At 44.8% G+C, this 23,525-nt stretch overlaps 1 protein-coding gene across 2 annotated transcripts in view; it reads right to left on the bottom strand.

The window, feature by feature from the left end:
- The window catches only part of macrod1 (mono-ADP ribosylhydrolase 1), a 119,061-nt gene that overhangs the window by 17,463 nt on the left and 78,073 nt on the right, over positions 1–23,525 (bottom strand). For both annotated transcript variants that reach the window (XM_021561605.2, XM_021561604.2), the window contains exon 5: positions 7,609–7,725. In XM_021561605.2, coding sequence (XP_021417280.2) covers positions 7,609–7,725 — 117 coding nt within the window. The remainder of the gene's footprint in view (positions 1–7,608; positions 7,726–23,525) is intronic.

Below are 23,525 nucleotides of genomic sequence, written 5' to 3' on the forward strand. Positions count from 1 at the left end.
CTGGCTCCTTAGTCAATACACAACGCATCTTTAGTCCTATGCCCTGGCTCCTTAGTCAATACCCAACTAACTATCAATATCATGATGCATCTTTAGTCCTACGCCCTGGCTCCTTAGTCAATACTCAACTAACTATCAATATCATGATGCATCTTTAGTCCTACGCCCTGGCTCCTTAGTCAATCCACAACGCATCTTTGGTCCTACGCCCTTGCTCCTTAGTCAATACACAACGCATCTATATTCCTACGCCCTGGCTCCTTAGTGAATACACAATGCCCCTTTAGTCCTACGCCCTGGCTCCTTAGTGAATACACAACGCATCTTTAGTCCTACGCCCTGGCTTCTTAGTTAATACACAACGCATATTTAGTCCTACACCCTGGCTCCTTAGTCAATACACAACGAACTATCAATATCATGATGCATCTTTAGTCCTACGCCCTGGCTCCTTAGTCAATACACAACGCATCTTTAGTCCTACACCCTGGCTCCTTAGTCAATACACAACGAACTATCAATATCATGATGCATCTTTAGTCCTACGCCCTGGCTCCTTAGTCAATACACAACGCATCTTTAGTCCTACACCCTGGCTCCTTAGTCAATACACAACGCATCTTTACTCCTACGCACTGGCTCCTTAGTCAATACACAACGCATCTTTAGTCCTACGCCCTGGCTCCTTAGTCAATACACAACTAACTATCAATATCATGATACATCTTTAGTCCTACGCCCTGGCTCCTTAGTCAATACACAACTAACTATCAATATCACGATGCATCTTTGTGGGCTATACTCAGCCTTGTCTCAGGATGGTAAGTTGGTGGTTGAAGATATCCCTCTAGTGGTGTGGGGGCTGTGCTTTGGCAAAGTGGGTGGGGTTATATCCTTCCTGTTTGGCCCTGTCTGGGGGTGTCCTCGGATGGGGCCACAGTGTCTCCTGACCCCTCCTGTCTCAGCCTCCTGTATTTATGCTGCAGTAGTTTGTGTCGGGGGGCTAGGGTCAGTTTGTTATATCTGGAGTACTTCTCCTGTCCTATTCGGTGTCCTGTGTGAATTTAAGTGTGCTCTCTCTAATTCTCTCTTTCTTTCTCTCTCTCGGAGGACCTGAGCCCTAGGACCATGCCTCAGGACTACCTGACATGATGACTCCTTGCTGTCCCCAGTCCACCTGGCCGTGCTGCTGCTCCAGTTTCAACTGTTCTGCCTTATTATTATTGGACCAAGCTGGTCATTTATGAACATTTGAACATCTTGGCCATGTTCTGTTATAATCTCCACCCGGCACAGCCAGAAGAGGACTGGCCACCCCACATAGCCCGGTTGCTCTCTAGGTTTCGTCCTAGGTTTTGGCCTTTCTAGGGAGTTTTTCCTAGCCACCGTGCTTCTACACCTGCATTGCTTGCTGTTTGGGGTTTTAGGCTAAGTTTCTGTACAGCACTTTGAGATATCAGCTGATGTACGAAGGGCTATATAAATACATTTGATTTGTTTTGATCTTTAGTCCAACGCCCTGGCTCCTTAGTCAATACACAACTAACTATCAATATCATGATGCATCTTTAGTCCTACGCCCTGGCTCCTTAGATAATACACAACGCATCTTTAGTCCTACGCCCTGGCTCCGTAGTCAATACACAACGCATCTTTAGTCCTACGGCCTGGCTCTTTAGTCAATACACAACGCATCTTTAGTCCTACGCCCTGGCTCCTTAGTCAATACACAACGCATCTTTAGTCCTTCTCCCTGGCTCCTTAGTAAATACACAACTAGCTATCAATATCATGATGCATCTTTAGTCCTACGCCCTGGCTCCTTAGTCAATACACAACGCATCTTTAGTCCTACGCCCTGGCTCCTTAGTCAACACTCAACTATCAATATCATGATGCATCTTTAGTCCTACGCCCTGGCTCCATAGTCAATACTCAACTAACTATCAATATCATGATGTATCTTTAGTCCTACGCCCTGGCTCCCTAGTCAATACACAACTAACTATCAATATCATGATGCATCTTTAGTCCTACGCCCTGGCTCCTTAGATAATACACAACGCATCTTTAGTCCTACGCCCTGGCTCCTTAGTCAATACACAACGCATCTTTAGTCCTACACCCTGGTTCCTTAGTCAATACACAACACATCTTTAGTCCTTCTCCCTGGCTCCTTAGTCAATACTCAACTAACCATCAATATCATGATGCATCTTTAGTCCTACGGCCTGGCTCCTTAGATAATACACAATGCATCTTTAGTCCTACGCCCTGGCTCCTTAGTCAATACACAACGCATCTTTAGTCCTACACCCTGGTTCCTTAGTCAATACACAACGCATCTTTAGTCCTTCTCCCTGGCTCCTTAGTCAATACACAACTAGCTATCAATATCATGATGCATCTTTAGTCCTACACCCTGGCTCCCTAGTCAATACACAACAAACTATCAATATCATGATGCATCTTTAGTCCTACACCCTGGCTCCCTAGTCAATACACAACAAACTATCAATATCATGATGCATCTTTAGTCCTACGCCCTGGCTCCTTAGTCAATACTCAACTAACTATCAATATCATGATGCATCTTTAGTCCTACGCCCTGGCTCCTTAGTCAATACATAACGCATCTTTAGTCCTACGCCCTGGCTCCTTAGTCAATACATAACACATCTTGAGTCCTACGCCCTGGCTCCTTAGTCAATACATAATGCATCTTTAGTCCTTAGTCAACACTCAACTATCAATATCATGATGCATCTTTAGTCCTACGCCCTGGCTCCTTAGTCAATACACAACTAACTATCAATATCATGGTGCATCTTTAGTCCAATACCCTGGCTCCTTAATCATTACTCAACTAACTATCAATATCAATAACACAGGGAGATATAAAGAAGAAGAGAAGGGAGCGAAGGCAGGCTAAGGGGAACTGGGAGAATGAAAGCAGGTAAAGGAGATGTTTAGATTAGAAAGAGAGGGGGAGAGTTGCTGAAAAGAGGGCGAGGGTGTTTGTTAGGTTTGTGGTGAAGATTTTAATTAGTAATAATTGGCCACTGAGGGAGGGATGGAGGGTTAAGGTGAGAGAGGCTAACTGGCAGTGATGACGAAACAATCCCTGTCTCTCTCCCCTCCTGTCTCTCTCTCCCTCCTCTCCCTGGTGTGTGTTGCTGACTCTCTGTGGTTTTGACACGGTAACAATGCAGTATCGGTACACAGGTGGACTCTGGGGCTGTGGTTGTCTGGTCTACCTGCCAAAGGTTCCCTACTCTAACAACAACAACAAACGCACGCACGCACACACACACACTCCGGCCTGACGCTCTTACGTCATTCTGCCAGATTCTCTTTCTCTCCCCATTTCTCTCTCCATGTTTCTTAATTCTTCTCCTCTTCTCCACCAGTCTTCCAGGGCTGTTACACTGGAGTCTGGACAGTTAATGTTGGTTAACAGTCTGAGGCAGTTCAACTGTTAGGGGCTGTTAGTTAATGGATGGCTGTGTTTAGTATCTCTCTGTTGGTTGAACATGCTGTGCTCTGCAGGCTGTGTGCACTACACAGTGAGACACCCCAGCAGGCCTGTACCACAGGGACACTGACTGTGTCCCAAATGGCACCCTATTCACTATATTGTGCACTACTTTGACCAGAGTCGTATGGGCTATGGTAAAAAAAAGTAGTGCACTGCATAGGGAATAGGGTGCCATTTGGGAAGCAATATAAGTGTGTTTCAACAGGCCTGTGATCATTGTCTGAACTGTCTGATGTCGCACAATGACAGATCATCTCTGTGGGCGAGAATGAAGTAGAACTGAGCTGTTGACAGGCTGAGACACTGTCCTAGTCACCACCAAACACATAAACTCACACCATCTACACACACAGAATGATATATTGAGAAAACGAGGCACTGTGACAACAGCTCATCTCATTTTAATTCCCTACAGTCATCAACCCTCCCACCCTCCATTTTCACTAACTCCTTCCTCCCACCCTCCTCTCATCTATTCCCTCTCTTTCTCCCCTCTCTGTCTATTGGTCTTCTCATGTACTCTTTCTCCCACTGTGAAGTTTAACTCAACAATGACAAAAAGCTGGTATCCAACAGTCTACCACCATGATTTTAACACTCACACACACACATTCAACCAAGGACCACCACAAGCAGAGAGACAAAGAAACACACAAACACACACACATCCAACCAAGGACAACCACAAGCAGAGAGACAAAGACACACACAAACACACACACACGCCTAAACACATCCAACCAAGGACAACCACAAGCAGAGAGACAAAGACACACACAAACACACGCACACAAATCCAACCAAGGACAACCACAAGCAGAGAGACAAAGACACACACAAACACACACACAAATCCAACCAAGGACAACCACAAGCAGAGAGACAAAGACACACACAAACACACACACGCACACAAATCCAACCAAGGACAACCACAAGCAGAGAGACAAAGACACACACAAACACACACAAATCCAACCAAGGACAACCACAAGCAGAGAGACAAAGACACACACAAACACACACACAAATCCAACCAAGGACAACCACAAGCAGAGAGACAAAGACACACACAAACACACACACGCACACAAATCCAACCAAGGACAACCACAAGCAGAGAGACAAAGACACACACAAACACACACACGCACACAAATCCAACCAAGGACAACCACAAGCAGAGAGACAAAGACACACACACAAACACACACACACGCCTAAACACATCCAAACAAGGACAACCACAAGCAGAGAGATAAAGACACACACAAACACACACACGCCTACACACATCCAAACAAGGACAACCACAAGCAGAGAGATAAAGACACACACAAACACACACACACGCCTAAACACATCCAAACAAGGACAACCACAAGCAGAGAGATAAAGACACACACACAAACACACACACACGCCTAAACACATCCAAACAAGGACAACCACAAGCAGAGAGATAAAGACACACACAAACACAAATAACAGAGGACATCATAGCTAAGTGAATACATTAAAGAGTGTATGAGGGAAGAGAGAGGGGGAGGGAGGAGAGAGGGGGGAGGGAGGAGAGAGGGGGGAGGGAAGAGAGAGGGGAGGAATGAGAGAGGGGGATGAGAGAGGGTGGGAGGGAGGAGAGCAGGGGGGAGAGTGAGGGAAGAGAGAGGGGGAGGGAGGAGAGAGGGGGAGGGAAGAGAGAGGGAAGAGAGAAGGGGAGGGAGGAGAGAAGGGGAGGGAAGAGAGAGGGGAGGGAGGAGAGAGGGGGAGGGAAGAGAGAGGGGGAGGGAGGAGAGAGGGGGAGGGAGGAGAGAGGGGGAGGGAAGAGAGAGGGGGAGGGAGGGAGGAGAGAGGGGGAGGGAGGAGAGAGAGGGAGGGAAGAGAGGGGGAGGGAGGAGAGAGGGGTTGGGAAGAGAGAGGGGGAGGGAGGAGAGAGGGGGAGGGAAGAGAGAGGGGGAGTGAAGAGAGAGGGGGAGTGAAGAGAGGGGGGGAGGGAAGAGAGGGGGAGGGAAGAGAGGGGGAGGAGAGTGAGGGAGGGATGAGAGGGGGAGGGAGGAGAGAGGGGGAGGGAGGAGAGAGGGGGAGGGAAGAGAGGGAGAGGGAGGAGAGAGGGGGAGGGAGGAGAGAGGGGGAGGGAAGAGAGAGGGGGAGGGAAGAGAGAGGGAGGAGAGAGGGGGAGGGAGGAGAGAGGGAGGAGAGAGGGGGAGGGAAGAGAGAGGGAGGAGAGAGGGGGAGGGAAGAGAGAGGGGGAGTGAGGAGAGAGGGGGAGTGAGGAGAGAGGGGGAGTGAGGAGAGAGGGGGAGTGAGGAGAGAGGGGGAGGGAGGAGAGAGGGGGAGGGAAGAGAGAGGGGGAGGGAAGAGAGAAGGGGAGGGAGGAGAGAGGGGGAGGGAAGAGAGAAGGGGAGGGAAGAGAGAGGGGGAGGGAAGAGAGAAGGGGAGGGAGGAGAGAGGGGGAGGGAAGAGAGAGGGGGAGGGAGGAGAGAGGGGGAGGGAAGAGAGAGGGTGAGGGAAGAGAGGGGGAGGGAAGAGAGGGGGAGGGAAGAGAGAGGGAGGAGAGTGGGGGAGGGATGAGAGGGGGAGGGAGGAGAGAGAGGGAGGGAAGAGAGGCATGAGAGAGGGGGAGGGAGGAGAGAGGGGGAGGGAAGAGAGAGGGGGGGAATGAGAGAGGGGGAGGGATGAGAGAGGGTGGGAGGGAGGAGAGCAGGGGCGAGAGTGAGGGAAGAGAGAGGGGGAGGGAGGAGAGAGGGGAAGGGATGAGAGGGGGAGGGAAGAGAGAGGGGGAGGGAAGAGAGCAGGGGGGGGAGGAGAGAGGGGGAGGGAGGGAGGAGAACAGAGGAGAGAAAGGGAGAACAAAGGAAGAAGGAAGTGAATGACGAAAGAGGGAGAGAAGGAGAGATGGAGGGTAGGGATGTATAATACCATATGCAGTGAATATGTTATAATTCACTCTGTGTGATATAACATGTATCAATTATCTTTGTTGGTTGGAATGATGTCCAAAGGCATGGTGGTGTTATAATTCACTCTGTTTGTTACAGGTCGTATAGCCTCCAACATTTTATAAGACCACCCTGTGTGATAGAGATGTATAGGTGGGATATCATCACTGTGTGATAGAGATGTATAGGTGGGGTATCATCACTGTGTGATAGAGATGTATAGGTGGGATATCATCACTGTGTGATAGAGATGTATATGTGGGATATCATCACTGTGTGATAGAGATGTATAGGTGGGATATCATCACTGTGTGATAGAGATGTATAGGTGGGATATCATCACTGTGTGATAGAGATGTATAGGTGGGGTATCATCACTGTGTGATAGAGATGTATAGGTGGGGTATCATCACTGTGTGATAGAGATGTATAGGTGGGATATCATCACTGTGTGATAGAGATGTATAGGTGGGATATCATCGCGGTGTGATAGAGATGTATAGGTGGGGTATCATCACTGTGTGATAGAGATGTATAGGTGGGATATCATCGCGGTGTGATAGAGATGTATAGGTGGGATATCATCACTGTGTGATAGAGATGTATAGGTGGGATATCATCACTGTGTGATAGAGATGTATAGGTGGGGTATCATCACTGTGTGATAGAGATGTATAGGTGGGATATCATCACTGTGTGATAGAGATGTATATGTGGGATATCATCACTGTGTGATAGAGATGTATAGGTGGGATATCATCACTGTGTGATAGAGATGTATAGGTGGGATATCATCACTGTGTGATAGAGATGTATAGGTGGGGTATCATCACTGTGTGATAGAGATGTATAGGTGGGGTATCATCACTGTGTGATAGAGATGTATAGGTGGGATATCATCACTGTGTGATAGAGATGTATAGGTGGGATATCATCGCGGTGTGATAGAGATGTATAGGTGGGGTATCATCACTGTGTGATAGAGATGTATAGGTGGGATATCATCGCGGTGTGATAGAGATGTATAGGTGGGATATCATCACTGTGTGATAGAGATGTATAGGTGGGATATCATCACTGTGTGATAGAGATGTACAGTATAGCTGGGATATCATCTCCTCATGGACTCACACTTGGCAGGCAGGCCGTAGCCCCCTGTAATCTTAGCCTCTCCCGTCTCACACCCTCGAAGCTCAGCACACTCAGACCTCAGGAGGGGGCCGGCTGTGCGGTGGATTGCACCATCCACTGAGGAGAGAGGGAAGAGAGAGAAGAGAGGGAAGTGAGGATGAATATTTGTACAATTTGTATAAACTGTCAACAACAAAAAATGTAGATGAGGTATGAAGTGAATTGACAATTGCCTGTGCATTGTTAATGTGAGATGAGGGGTGAGAGATATAATTTACATGCATATAAACACACACACACACACCAGCTCCCACTGTGGAACCCTTCATATTGATGAGCAATATCAGTTGACGTTATCTAAGTCGAGGGAAATTATTATTTGATTTGGGAGACACTTTATCTCCTTCCCATGATCATTGAACTAACAATCATTAGTGCACAGCACCCCTCACTCCAGCTCTAACAGCTCCACAGCTCCATACGGGACTGGGAGTGGGGGGTGTGTGAGTTCAGTGTGTTGGGTTGGATCCTTCCTGGAACATCACTTATTATCGCCCTGCCCTGCCACTGTGTCATACATTATCATCCTGCACTGCCACTGTGTCATACATTATCACCCTGCACTGCCACTGTGTCATACATTATCGCCCTGCACTTCCACTGTGTCATACATTATCACCCTGCACTTCCACTGTGTCATACATTATCACCCTGCACTTCCACTGTGTCATACATTATCGCCCTGCACTTCCACTGTGTCATACATTATCACCCTGCACTGCCACTGTGTCATACATTATCACCCTGCACTTCCACTGTGTCATACATTATCACCCTGCACTTCCACTGTGTCATACATTATCACCCTGCACTGCCACTGTGTTATACATTATTGCCCTGTGACTAAGGGTGGAAGGCAGGGTACGATGGCTGACTGATTGTCTGAGAAAGAAACACACAGACTGACTGTCTAGGTCCCCTGGGGGGTAGAGAAGCAGCATTTAGTTGCAGTGCTGCTGTGTGAATAGAACTGGAGGTGATGCGCACCAGACAGCTAGTCACCCCCACCGACACACACTCTCACTCACTGAAATAGAGAACAAGTGTTATAACAAGACCAGGAGAGGAGAAAGGAGAGAGGGAGGGATGGAGGAGAGATGGGAGATGGAGGGAAAGAGCGATAGATGTATAAATAGTTTGATGGAAGAGACATACAGATATAGTTAGAGAATAGGAGAGAGAAAAAGGAGAGATGGGAGAGGAAGAAGATCATAGCAAGGTCGTTTTTAATTTCAGGTTCCTTATGTTTGACCTTGTATTTGACAGAGTTACGTGATGTGAGTGTGAGCGTGTGGTGTGTGTCTGCGGTGTGTGTGTGTGTGTGTGTGTCTGCGGTGTGTGTGTCTGCGGTGTGTGTGTGTGTCAACCTCCAGTGTAAGGATTTGTGGGGGTGTATGAAATATGCTGTCTCCTGCCACTGCTCACAAACCTGCATTTATCAGACTACAGAGAACAGACACATGACTGTTTCAAGTCGCAGACTTACAAAGACGATGTGACGACACAAAAACAACAAACATACAAAGACAATATCTCTCACAGCTCTAGAATGACTGTAGTCATTCAATGTGACAAGTGGGAATACTAACAAGTTCACTTAACAGAAAATGGATTCTGAATCTATAAATGTACAATTCAACCTCATGAGAACACTGAAGGAAATCTGTGAGTCTACATATTCATATCCTTCATCCTTTTTTGTTCTTCTTGAGGAGAGGAAAAGAGGAAAGAATAAAGAGACATGAGAAATGAAAGGAGAGGAGAATGGTAGAGAGCATGACAGGAGAGATTTGAGGACAGAGATTTAAAAAAAGAAAGTGACGAGAGAAATAAAGAAAACTCAGAGGGGCAGTCATTAAAGAGGGAGAATAAAGAGAAAAGAGAGGAATGTGAGAAACAAGAGGAGGGTTGAAGAAGAATAGAGTTAAGGAGAAGAAACAACAGGTGATGAGAGGAAACAAGAGAAAAGAGGAGGGGTGCAGGAGGAGCAGAAGAGAGGAGGGGTGCAGGAGGAGCAGAAGAGAGGAGGGGTGCAGGAGGAGCAGAAGAGAGGAGGGGTGCAGGAGGAGCACAAGAGAGGAGGGGTACAGGAGGAGCAGAAGAGAGGAGGGGTGCAGGAGGAGCAGAAGAGAGGAGGGGTGCAGGCGGAGCAGAAGAGAGGAGGGGTGAGTGTTGCCTTCAGGGACCTGCCAGGACAGTGTTTCAGTCTTACTGTCATCTCCCTACAACCTCCCTTATCATTAAACACTGTCAGCTAGAGGAGAAGGAGGTGATAATTGGCTCTATGCTTACCTGGCTGGGAGGCTGCTCTTCTCAGCAAAACACACTCAGAGACGCACACACACATGCACACAAACACATAGATACACACATAAACCACTACACTCACAGACACACACGCAAAAACACACTCGTACTTGCTGTACATATGGAATACTAAGTCACAGCAGATAACCTTGCCAGCTGACCGGTGATAGGTCCAAAGCCTGTCTGTTAAACTAATGGGGTGGAACTATTGCCTTTCCCAGAGTCCCCCAGCGAGAGGGCCAATCATTTATTTCAGCCTGGTTGCCATGGCAATATTTAGGATGGTCTGGTGGTGGACACCGTACAGTCCGGCCAACACAAAGCTGAAAGACAACATCAGCAGTATAGTGTGTGTTTTGGGGGAAAACCTGGGTTCAGAAACACGTGTATTTGATTTTTTGAGTTCTAAATACTTGTTTTCTGTGTATTTGAGTATTTGATATTAAATACTTGTTATCTGTGTATTTGAGTATTTCTAATAATGTGGCCCCAATCAACTTATTCTTTTGAAAGTATTTGAAAGTATTTTCAACTACTTACTTCAAATACTATTTTCAAATATCTGGGTTAAATGCATTTGAGTCAGTGTATTTGAGTATTTTCAAATAAATTCAGATATTGACCTACTTAGTAATATAGAGATTTTACATAGTATTTGAACCCAGATCCTGTTGGGGGAAGTGATTCATTTATCTTACGCTGACGGTATATGGACACTGTATATAGCAGTGGTTACCAACCTTTTCTGAGTCAAAATGCAGTCTGAGATCTACCGCTCGTTTAAAATAAAATAAAAACATGAGCCTATGCAACATGAACCAATTAAAACCAGTTCTGTAGCGATGAGGTTTGTGCATTTGACTATAGGCCCCAATACATTATCACTGAATGTTCTTCTCAGACCATTTTCAAATTATATATATTTTTTGTGTGTGTATGTATATATAATCACACTGCTAATTTATCATTTGTTGTGTCACTTGTGAGGCACAGCTGAGTGAGCATAATAATTGGCAAATATATGTATATATTTTGTTGTTGTACTTTTACCCCTTTTTCATGAAATCTAATTGGTATCAGTCTTGTCCCATCGTTGGGACTCCCCGACCGACTCTGGAAAGGCGAAGGTCGAGAGTCCTCCGAAACACGACCCTGCCAAGCTGCACTGCTTCTTGACACACTGCTCGTTTAACCCAGAAGCCAGACACACCAATGTGTCAGAGGAAACACCGTCCAGCTGGTGACCGAAGTCAGCATGCAGGGTCCCGGCCCACCACAAGGAGTCGCTAGAGCGTGATGGGACAAGGAAATCCCGGGCCGGTCAAGCCCTCCCCTAACCCGAAGCAGTGTCCCTCCTCTCTCCCTCCGCTCAGAAAAGGGGACACAGTCTTCCAGCTGATGGTGATGGCATTATTTCTGCCTCATGCACCAATTCATGTTGTTACTCCTATGACCAGAGAAAGTGGAATATTCCTTGATATTAAAAAAGACACAAGCAGCTAATAATACCAACGCTAGCTTATCGGAACACTTTGCTGTACTCCTTCAATTCAGCTGCAGTGCTGGTTGTAGCGTGGGTGGAAGTAGGGAGAACACACATTTCATGGCTTAAAGTGTTGACAGGGCTGAATAACAACTGAAACATGAAGTCAGTCATAAAAACAGCAGCTCTTTGCTGTATTCGTTGACAGTCTCTCTCGCCATGGCTTTAAAAGTTTTGAAATCTCACAGTATCAACTTTGCTATGAGCTCGAGGTTTCTTTTTACAGTCTATGGCTCGTGGAAACTGTGCAGACACAGTGATCTGAGCTATCTGATTGGCCAGCGATAGGCACTCTTGACTTAGTGTCTAGACCTGCCGGGTAGGTGGAGTTCTACCTTTAGACACATGAAATGGTTGAAAATGAAAACACTGCCTTCCTGGTGCTATGGCTGCGGGATCAAAGGCACCAACAGCACAAATAAAAAAAAAAAATAGGAAGGCCTTATCCTTGTTTTTTTAACAGAAATGTTTGATGATCGACTATGCCTTGGATATACACCGGTTGGTGACCACTGGTATATAGAGTACTGACTGGCATTGACAAGAACAACACTTATTTTTAACTGATCTTGCTTTCTTAAGAGACTTTAGCAGATCTATGAATAAGTGAATGCTGCATTATTATGTATGTGTAGGTGTGTTGACATGGAGCTCATTCTATGCTGTTCCCCAGCAGCCCACAGAGCACACACACATCACAGTACAGATCATCTCTGCTACCCACTCTGCCTGCCTGCCTCCTGTTAGCCACTGTGAGACACAGTTGAACAGTTAAAAAACACTGGCCTATTGTGAATGTGATGTATGCAGGACAAAGCGTTTCCCTTCTCTCTTCAAATCCTAATCTATCAACTTCATCACCCACTGAGCACCTGCTCACTGGCTTTATGTCCCTCCCTCACTGTCTTTATGTCCCTCCCTCACTGCCTTTATGTCCCTCCCTCACTGCCTTTATGTCCCTCCCTCACTGTCTTTATGTCCCTCCCTCACTGTCTTTATGTCCCTCCCTCACTGTCTTTATGTCCCTCCCTCACTGTCTTTATGTCCCTCCCTCACTGTCTTTATGTCCCTCCCTCACTGTCTTTATGCCCCTCCCTCAATGTCTTTCAAACATTTCCCCTTGTTTATATCTGTCTCCCCCTCTCTTTAAAGGTCTGACCAGTCTGTACCTGCCTACTTGTTTATCTCTGTCTCCCCCTCTCTTTAAAGGTCTGACCAGTCTGTACCTGCCTAATTAGCATCTCCCATTACTCTGCCATAAAGAACAGAGGAGAGAGAGGGGGGAGAGAGGGGGAGGAACGAGGGGAAACAGAAGAAAGAGAGAGAGAGAGAAAGTGAGATTGCCAGTGATAGAGAAGATGGGAGAAAAAGCATATCCACTGTTGATCTAGAGCTGATACACGGTGAGAGGAGAACATATAGAACCAGATATCTAGAGCTGATACACGGTGAGAGGAGAACATATAGAACCAGATATCTAGAGCTGATACACAGTGAGAGGAGAGCGTATAGAACCAGATATCTAGAGTTGATACACGGTGAGAGGAGAGCGTATAGAACCAAATATCTAGAGTTGATACACAGTGAGAGGAGAGCGTATAGAACCAGATATCTAGAGCTGATACACAGTGAGAGGAGAGCGTATAGAACCAGATATCTAGAGTTGATACACAGTGAGAGGAGAACATATAGAACCAGATATCTAGAGCTGATACACAGTGAGAGGAGAACATATAGAACCAGATATCTAGAGCTGATACACGGTGAGAGGAGAACATATAGAACCAGATATCTAGAGTTGATACACAGTGAGAGGAGAGCGTATAGAACCAGATATCTAGAGTTGATACACAGTGAGAGGAGAGCGTATAGAACCAGATATCTAGAGTTGATACACGGTGAGAGGAGAACGTATAGAACCAGATATCTAGAGTTGATACACGGTGAGAGGAGAGCGTATAGAACCAGATATCTAGAGTTGATAGACGGTGAGAGGAGAGCGTATAGAACCATATATCTGGTGGTATAATCCTCCTTAGAGAGAAGCTGAGTACGGAACCAGATATCTGGTGGTATAATCCTCAGAGAGAAGCTGAGTATGGAACCAGATATCTGGTGGTATAATCCTCCTTAGAGAGAAGCTGAGTACGGAACCAGATATCTGGTGGTATAATCCTCAGAGAGAAGCTGAGTATGGAACCAGATATCTGGTGGTATAATCCTCCTTAGAGAGAAGCTGAGTACGGAACCAGATATCTGGTGGTATAATCCTCAGAGAGAAGCTGAGTAAGGAACAAGATATCTGGTGGTATAATCCTCCTTAGAGAGAAGCTGAGTATGGAACCAGATATCTGGTGGTATAATCCTCCTTAGAGAGAAGCTGAATATGGAACCAGATATCTGGTGGTATAATCCTCAGAGAGAAGCTGAGTATGGAACCAGATATCTGGTGGTATAATCCTCAGAGAGAAGCTGAGTATGGAACCAGATATCTGGTGGTATAATCCTCCTTAGAGAGAAGCTGAGTACGGAACCAGATATCTGGTGGTATAATCCTCAGAGAGAAGCTGAGTATGGAACCAGATATCTGGTGGTATAATCCTCCTTAGAGAGAAGCTGAGTACGGAACCAGATATCTGGTGGTATAATCCTCAGAGAGAAGCTGAGTAAGGAACAAGATATCTGGTGGTATAATCCTCCTTAGAGAGAAGCTGAGTATGGAACCAGATATCTGGTGGTATAATCCTCCTTAGAGAGAAGCTGAATATGGAACCAGATATCTGGTGGTATAATCCTCAGAGAGAAACTGAGTATGGAACCAGATATCTGGTGGTATAATCCTCCTTAGAGAGAAGCTGAGTACGAAACCAGATATCTGGTGGTATAATCCTTTTTAGAGAGAAGCTGAGTACGAAACCAGATATCTGGTGGTATAATCCTCCTTAGAGAGAAACTGAGTACGGAACCAGATATCTGGTGGTATAATCCTCCTTAGAGAGAAGCTGAGTACGGAACCAGATATCTGGTGGTATAATCCTCAGAGAGAAGCTGAGTATGGAACCAGATATCTGGTGGTATAATCCTCCTTAGAGAGAAGCTGAGTACGGAACCAGATATCTGGTGGTATAATCCTCAGAGAGAAGCTGAGTATGGAACCAGATATCTGGTGGTATAATCCTCCTTAGAGAGAAGCTGAGTACGGAACCAGATATCTGGTGGTATAATCCTCAGAGAGAAGCTGAGTAAGGAACAAGATATCTGGTGGTATAATCCTCCTTAGAGAGAAGCTGAGTATGGAACCAGATATCTGGTGGTATAATCCTCCTTAGAGAGAAGCTGAATATGGAACCAGATATCTGGTGGTATAATCCTCAGAGAGAAGCTGAGTATGGAACCAGATATCTGGTGGTATAATCCTCAGAGAGAAGCTGAGTATGGAACCAGATATCTGGTGGTATAATCCTCCTTAGAGAGAAGCTGAGTACGGAACCAGATATCTGGTGGTATAATCCTCAGAGAGAAGCTGAGTATGGAACCAGATATCTGGTGGTATAATCCTCCTTAGAGAGAAGCTGAGTACGGAACCAGATATCTGGTGGTATAATCCTCAGAGAGAAGCTGAGTAAGGAACAAGATATCTGGTGGTATAATCCTCCTTAGAGAGAAGCTGAGTATGGAACCAGATATCTGGTGGTATAATCCTCCTTAGAGAGAAGCTGAATATGGAACCAGATATCTGGTGGTATAATCCTCAGAGAGAAACTGAGTATGGAACCAGATATCTGGTGGTATAATCCTCCTTAGAGAGAAGCTGAGTACGAAACCAGATATCTGGTGGTATAATCCTTTTTAGAGAGAAGCTGAGTACGAAACCAGATATCTGGTGGTATAATCCTCCTTAGAGAGAAACTGAGTACGGAACCAGATATCTGGTGGTATAATCCTCCTTAGAGAGAAGCTGAGTACGGAACCAGATATCTGGTGGTATAATCCTCCTTAGAGAGAAGCTGAGTACGGAACCAGATATCTGGCGGTATAATCCTCCTTAGAGAGAAGCTGAGTACTGAACCAGATATCTGGTGGTATAATCCTCCTTAGTGAGAAGCTGAGTACGGAACCAGATATCTGGTGGTATAATCCTCCTTAGAGAGAAGCTGAGTACGGAACCAGATATCTGGTGGTATAATCCTCCTTAGAGAGAAGCTGAGTACTGAACCAGATATCTGGTGGTATAATCCTCCTTAACGAGAAGCTGAGTACGGAACCAGATATCTGGTGGTATAATCCTCCTTAGAGAGAAGCTGAGTATGGAACCAGATACACTACATGGTGTCTAATTCCAAAATCATGTTTATTAATATGGAGTTGGTCCCCACTTTGCTGCTATAACAGCCTCCACTCTTCTGGCAAGGCTTTCCACAATATGTTGGAACATTGCTGTGGGGACATTCTTCCATTCAGCCACAAGAGCATAGTGAGATCGGGCGCTGATGTTGGGTGATTATTTCTGCTTTTTGTGACTCCTCTCTTTGGCTGGAAAAATGGCTGTGTTTTTCTGTGACTCGACTCTGACCTAACATACAGTAGGGCAAAAAAGTATTTAGTCAGCCACCAATTGTGCAAGTTCTCCCACTTAAAAAGATGAGAGAGGCCTGTAATTTTCATCATAGGTACACTTCAACTATGACAGACAAAATTTGAAAAAAATCCAGAAAATCACATTGTAGGATTTTTTATGAATTTATTTGCAAATTATGGTGGAAAATAAGTATTTGGTCACCTACAAACAAGCAAGATTTCTGGCTCTTACAGACCTGTAACTTCTTCTTTAAGAGGCTCATCTGTCCTCCACTCGTTACCTGTATTAATGGCACCTGTTTGAACTTGTTATCAGTATAAAAGACACCTGTCCACAACCTCAAACAGTCACACTCCAAACTCCACTATGGCCAAGACCAAAGAGCTGTCAAAGGACATCAGAAAGAAAATTGTAGACCTGCACCAGGCTGGGAAGACTGAATCTACAATAGGTAAGCAGCTTGGTTTGAAGAAATCAACTGTGGGAGCAATTATAAGGAAATGTAAGACACTGATTGACCACTGATAATTTCCCTCGATCTGGGGCTCCACACAAGATCTCACCCCGTGGGGTCAAAATGATCACAAGAACGGTGAGCAAAAATCCCAGAACCACACGAGGGGACCTAGTGAATGACATGCAGAGAGCTGGGACCAAAGTAACAAAGCCTACCATCAGTAACACACTACGCCGCCAGGGACTCAAATCCTGCAGTGCCAGACGTACTGGCTTAAGCAGGGGGACACATGTCCAGGCCCGTCTGAAGTTTGCTAGAGAACATTTGGATGATCCAGAAGAAGATTGGGAGAATGTCATATGGTCAGATGAAACCAAAATATAACTTTTTGGTAAAAACTCAACTCGTTGTGTTTGGAGGACAAAGAATGATGAGTTGCATCCAAAGAACACCATACCTACTGTGAAGCATGGGGGTGGAAACATCATGCTTTGGGGCTGTTTTTCTGCAAAGGGACCATGACGACTGATCCGTGTAAAGGAAAGAATGAAATGGGGCCATGTATTGTGAGATTTTGAGTGAAAACCTCCTTCCATCAGCAAGGGCTTGAAGATGAAACGTGGCTGGGTCTTTCAGCATGACAATGATCCCAAACACACCGCCCGGGCAACAAAGGAGTGGCTTCGGAAGAAGCATTTCAAGGTCCTGGAGTGGCCTAGCCAGTCTCCAGATCTCAACCCCATAGAAAATCTTTGGAGGGAGTTGAAAGTCCGTGTTGCTCAGCAACAGTCCCAAAACATCACTGCTCTAGAGGAGATCTGCATGGAGGAATGGGCCAAAATACCAGCAACAATGTGTGAAAACCTTGTGAAGACTTACAGAAAACGTTTGACCTCTGTCATTGCCAACAAAGGGTATATAACAAAGTATTGAGATACAATTTTGTTATTGACCAAATACTTATTTTCCACCATAATTTGCAAATAAATTCATTAAAAATCCTACAATGTGATTTTCTCATTTTGTCTGTCATAGTTGAAGTGTACCTATGATGAAAATTACAGGCCTCTCATCTTTTTAAGTGGGAGAACTTGCACAATTGGTGGCTGACTAAATACTTTTTTGCCCCACTGTATATATATATTTTTAAATCTATCTTTAAAATGGTGTAAAATACTTGTATGTTTGAGGAATTTTAAATATGGGATTTCTGTTGTTTTGAATTTGGCGCCCTGCACTTTCACTGGCTGTTGTCAAATCGATCCCGTAAGCGGGATCTCAGCCCAAAGAGGTTTTAACAAACTATACTTTTGGCAAGTCGGTTAGGAGATCTACTTTGTGCACAACAAATAATTTTTCCAACAATTGTTTACAGACAGATTATTTCACTTATAATTCACTGTAACACAATTCCAGTGGGTCAGAAGTTTACATACACTAAGTTGACTGTGCCTTTAAACAGCTTGGAAAATTCCAGAAAATTATGTCATGGCTTTAGAAGCTTCTGATAGGCTAATTGACATCATTTGAGTCAATTGGAGGTGTACCTGTGGATATATTTCAAGGCCTACCTTCAAACTCAGTGCCTCTTTGCTTGACACCATGGGAAAATCAAAAGAAATCAGCCAAGACATCAGAAAAACAATTGTAGACCTCCACAAGTCTGGTTTATCCTTGGGAGCAATTTCCAAATGCCTGAAGGTACAAACAATAGATTGACGGTGCAAACAATAATACACAAGTATGAACACCATGGGACCACGCAGCCATCATACCATTCAGGAAGGAGACACATTCTGTCACCTAGAGATGAACGTACTTTGGTGCGAAAAGTGCAAATCAATCCCAGGACAACAGCAGAGGACCTTGTGAAGATGCTGGAGGAAACAGGTACAAAAGTATCTATATCCACAGTAAAATGAGTCATATATTGACATAACCTGAAAGGCCACTCAGCAAGGAAGAAGCCACTGCTCCAAAACCGCCATACAAAAAGCCAGACTACAGTTTGCATCTGCACATGGGGACAAAGATCATACTTTTTGGAGAAATATCCTCTGGTCTGATAGAACTAAAATAGAACTGTTTGGCCATAATGACCATCGTTATGTTTGGAGGAAAAGGGGGGAGGCTTGCAAGTCGAAGAACACCATCCCAACCGTGAAGCACGGGGGTGGCAGCATCATGTTGTGGGGGTGCTTTGCTGCAGAGACTAATGCATCTTAAAGTTGGTTGCTGAGCGCCATGTAAAATCCACAGAAGTAAAAAAGACTGAACAAGGAGAGATTACTAGAAACTAACTAGGTTTCCCCTTTTATCTGTGGATTAATTGTCGGAGTTGAGAACACACAATTGTGTGTGACTCAAAATTGGTCAAAATTCTAAAAAAATTACATTTTATTTTAAAAAGGACCTTGTACATTTCAGGTAAAATAACAACCCAATGTTTATATCCCAGGACAAATTAGCTAGCAACAGCAAGCTAGCTAGCTAAAATGGCCATAATTGTTTTATGTATTTCGACCTGTCCCCAAATGAATGTAGTTGGTTCAGGGTTAGTTTTGATATTTCAACCTGTGTGTCCTGATCGTGTCTGGACAAAATCAACAAGCGTGGACACACGAGCGTGCCCAGTCTAGTTACTATGTCAGCAACCGGTGTGGCTGAAATAGCAGAATCCACTAATTTGAAGGGGTGTCCACATACTTTTAGTATATCTACCATGTAGTATATCTGGTGGTAGAATCCTCCTTCTAGGTCTTAGCTTTGTTTCTGAATATGACATCTTCATTTATTTATTTGTTTATTCAGCAGCCAGGGACCATGCATAACATACTCTAAGTATTGCACAAAATAAGTTACAGTAGCTACATATAGCTAATTCCCATTTGTGGTCCACCACTACTATTTCCCTCCAAACAGGCAGGAAGAATTGCCCTGCGTAGCAACCTGAGACACTGCCATGGACATGCAGCGACAGGAAGACTGCCTGGGATAGACCAAACACAGCTGGCCTTCTGGGTGAATAACACACACACAAACACACTTTGGCACGCACTCACACACACGGTTGCACTCACATGGTCACACCCTCAGCTGGGGGGGTGGGGGTGGGGGGGTCTGAGTGACTGGCCACTAGTAGTACAGATTTATCACTGGTATCGATTACCTCCACAGTCTCTCAACACCACACACACGCCGCAAAGCACTGACTTAACAACAGACTGAGAAATTACTGTTTATATACACAGCACCCCATAGTAATAAATGATATACAGTGCATTCAGAAAGGATTCAGGACGCTTCCCTTTAAACACATTTTGTTAAGTTACAGCCTTAATCTAAAACTGATTCAATAAAAACTGTTCCTCAACCTACACACAAGGTACACCTTACAAGCAAAAATAGTTTAAAAAAAAAAAAAAAAAAATGTTTGCAAATGTATAAATAATAAAAAAATTACAAAATGTACTTAAGTATTCAGACCCTTTGCTATCGGACTCGAAATTGAGCTCAGGTGCAGCCTGTTTCCAAATATCATCCTTGAGATGTTTCTACAACTTGATTGGAGTCTACCTGTGGTAAATTCAATTGATTGGAGATGATATGGAAAGACACACACCTGTCTATATACGGTCCCACAGTTGACAGTCAGAGCAGAAACCAAGCCATGAGGTCAAAAGAATAGTCCGTAGAGCTCAGAGACAGGAATGTGTCGAGGCACAGATCTGGGGAAGGGTACCAAAACATTTATGCAGCATTGAAGGTCCCCAAGAACACAGTGGCCTCAATCATTCTTAAATGGAAGAAGTTTGGAAACACCAAGACTCGTCCTAGAGCTGGCTGCCCGACTCAACTGAGCAATCGGGGGAGAACGGCCTTGGTCAGGGAGGTGACCAAGAACCCGATGGTCACTCTGACAGAGCTCCAGAGTTCCGCTGTGAAGATGGATGAACCTTCCAGAAGGACAACCATCTCTGCAACACTCCACCAATCAGGCCTTTATGGCAGAGTGGCCGGATGGAAGCCACTCCTCACTTAGAGGGCACATGACAGCCCGCTTGGGCTAAAGGACTCTCAGACCATGAGAAACAAGATTTTCTGTTCTGATGAAACCAAGATTGAACTCTTTGGCCTGAATACCAAGCATCACATCTAGAGGTAATCTGTCACCATTCCTACAGTGAAGCATGGTGGCGGCAGCATCATGCTGTGGGGATGTTTTTCAGTGGCAGGGACCGGGAGTCTAGTCAGGATCGAGGCAAAGATGAATGGAGTAAAGTACAGGACTTCAGACCTCAGACTGGGGAGAAGGTTCACCTTCCAACAGGACAACGACCCTAAGCCCACAGCCAAGACAACGCAGGGGTGGCCTCGGGACAAGTCTCTGAATGTCCTTGAGTGGTCCAGCCAGAGTCCGGAATTGAGCCCGATCGAACATCTCTGGAGAGATCTGAAAATAGCTCTGCAGCGACACTCCCCATCCAACCTGACAGAGCTTGTGAAGAAGAATGTTAGAAACCCGCAAAATACAGGTGTGCCAAGCTTGCAGTGTCATACCAAAGAAGACTCAAGGCTGTAATCGCTGCCAAAGTGCTTTAACAAAGTACTGCGTAAAGGGTCTGAATACTTAAGTGTTTTTGCTTCATCGTTATGGGGTATTGTGTGTAGATTGATGAGGGGGAAAAAACGATTTAATCAATTTTAGAATAAGGCTGTAACGTAACAAAATGTAGGGGTCTGAATACTTTCAAATGCACTGTACTAATGACTTCTCACCAGCAGTCTCACATAATATACTAACTCGGAAGCTGGATGCAAACACACACCACACATACACCACACACACACACTTGCAAAAACATTTCCTCTCTCTCTCACACTCATGAAGTCAGAGAACTGTTCAATAAACAGATATATCTCAACATCAACTGTTCAGAAGAGATTGTGTGAATCAGGCCTTCATTGCCTTCACGAATTGCTGCAAATAAATCACTACTAAGTCACCAATAAGAATAGACTTGGTTGGGCCAAGAAACACGAGCAATGGACGTTAGACCAGCGGAAATCTGTCCTTTGGTCTGATAAGTTCAAATTTGAGATTCTGGTTCCAACCGCCATGTCTTTGTGAGACGCTGAATAAGTGAACGGATTATCTCCGCATGTGTGGTTCCCACTGTGAAGCATGGAGGAGGAGGTGTGATGTGTGGGAGTGCTTGGATGTTGTCACTGTTGTGATTTATTTTGAATTCAAGGCACACTTAACCAGCACGGCTACCTAAGCATTCTGCAGCGATACGCCATCCCATCTGTTTTAGCACTTAGTGGGACTATCATTTGTTTTAACAGGACAATGACCCAACACACCTCCAGGCTGTGTAACGGCTATTTGACCAAGAAGGAGAGTGATGGATTGCTGCATCAGATGACCTGGCCTTCACAATCACCCGACCTCAACCCAATTGAGATGGTTTGGGAGGAGTTGGACTGCAGGGTGAAGGAAAAGCAGCCAACAAGTGTTCAGCATATGTGCACAAGACTGTTAGAAAAGCATTCCAGGTGAAGCTGGTTAATAGAATGCCAAGAGTGTGTAAAGCTATCATCAAGGCAAAGGGTGGCTACTTTGAAGAATCTCAAACCTCAAATATATTTTCATTGGTTTAAGACTTTTTTGGTTACTACATGATTCCATAGTTTTGATGTCTTCACTATTATTCTACAATGTAGAAAATAGTCAAAAATAAAGAAAAACCCTTGAATGAGTAAGTGTGTCCAAACTTTTGACTGGTCGGAAGTTTTTCAACCACTCCACACATTTCTTGTTAACAAACTATAGTTCTGGCAAGTCGGTTAGGACATCTACTTTGTGCATGACACAAGTCATTTTTCCAACAATTGTTTACAGATTATGTCACTTATAATTCACTGTAACACAATTCCAGTGGGTCAGAAGTTTACATACACTGAGTTGACTGTGCCTTTAAACAGCTTGGAAAATTCCAGAAAATGATGTCATGGCTTTAGAACTTCTGATAGGCTAATTGACATAATTTGAGTCAATTGGAGGTGAACCTGTGGATGGATTTCAAGGCCTACCTTCAAACTCAGTGCCTCTTTGCTTGACATCATGGGAAAATCAAATGAAATCAGCCAAGACCCCAGAAGAACAATTGTAGACCTCCACAAGTCTGGTTCATCCTTTGGAGCAATTTCCAAATGCCTGAAGGTACCATGTTCATCTGTACAAACAATAGTACACAAGTATAAATACCATGGGACCATGCATCCATCATGCCGCTCAGGAAGGAGACGCATTCTTTCTCCTAGAGATGAACGTACTTTGGTGTGAAAAGCGCAAATCATTCCCAGAACAACAGCAGAGGACCTTGTGAAGATGCTTGAGGACACATGTACAAAAGTATCTATATCCACAGTAAAACAAGTTCTATATCAACATAACCTGAAAGGCCACTCAGCAAGGAAGAAGCCACTGCTCCAAAACCTCCATAAAAAAGCCAGACTACAGTTTGCAACTGCACATGGGGACAAAGATCATACTTTTTGGAGAAATGTCCTCTGGTCTGATGAAACAAAAATAGAACTGTTTGGCCATAATGACCATCGTTATATTTGGAGGAAAAAGAGAGATGCTTGCAAGCCGAAGAACACCATCCCAACCGTGAAGCACAGCGGTGGCAGCAACATGTTGTGGTGGTGCTTTGCTGCAGGAGGGACTGGTTGGTGCACTTCACAAAATAGATGGCATCATGAGAAAGTAAAATGATGTGGATATATTGAAGCAACATCTCAAGACATCAGTCAGGAAGTTAAAGCTTGGTCGCAAATGGGTCTTCCAAATGGACAATGACCCCAAGCATACTTCCAAAATTGTGGCAAAATGGCTTAAGGACAACAAAGTCAAGGTGTTAGAGTGGCCATCACAAAGCCCTGACCTCAATCCTATAAAAAAT

This window comes from Oncorhynchus mykiss, chromosome 14, assembly GCF_013265735.2.
Source record: "Oncorhynchus mykiss isolate Arlee chromosome 14, USDA_OmykA_1.1, whole genome shotgun sequence".
Lineage (NCBI taxonomy): Eukaryota > Metazoa > Chordata > Actinopteri > Salmoniformes > Salmonidae > Oncorhynchus > Oncorhynchus mykiss.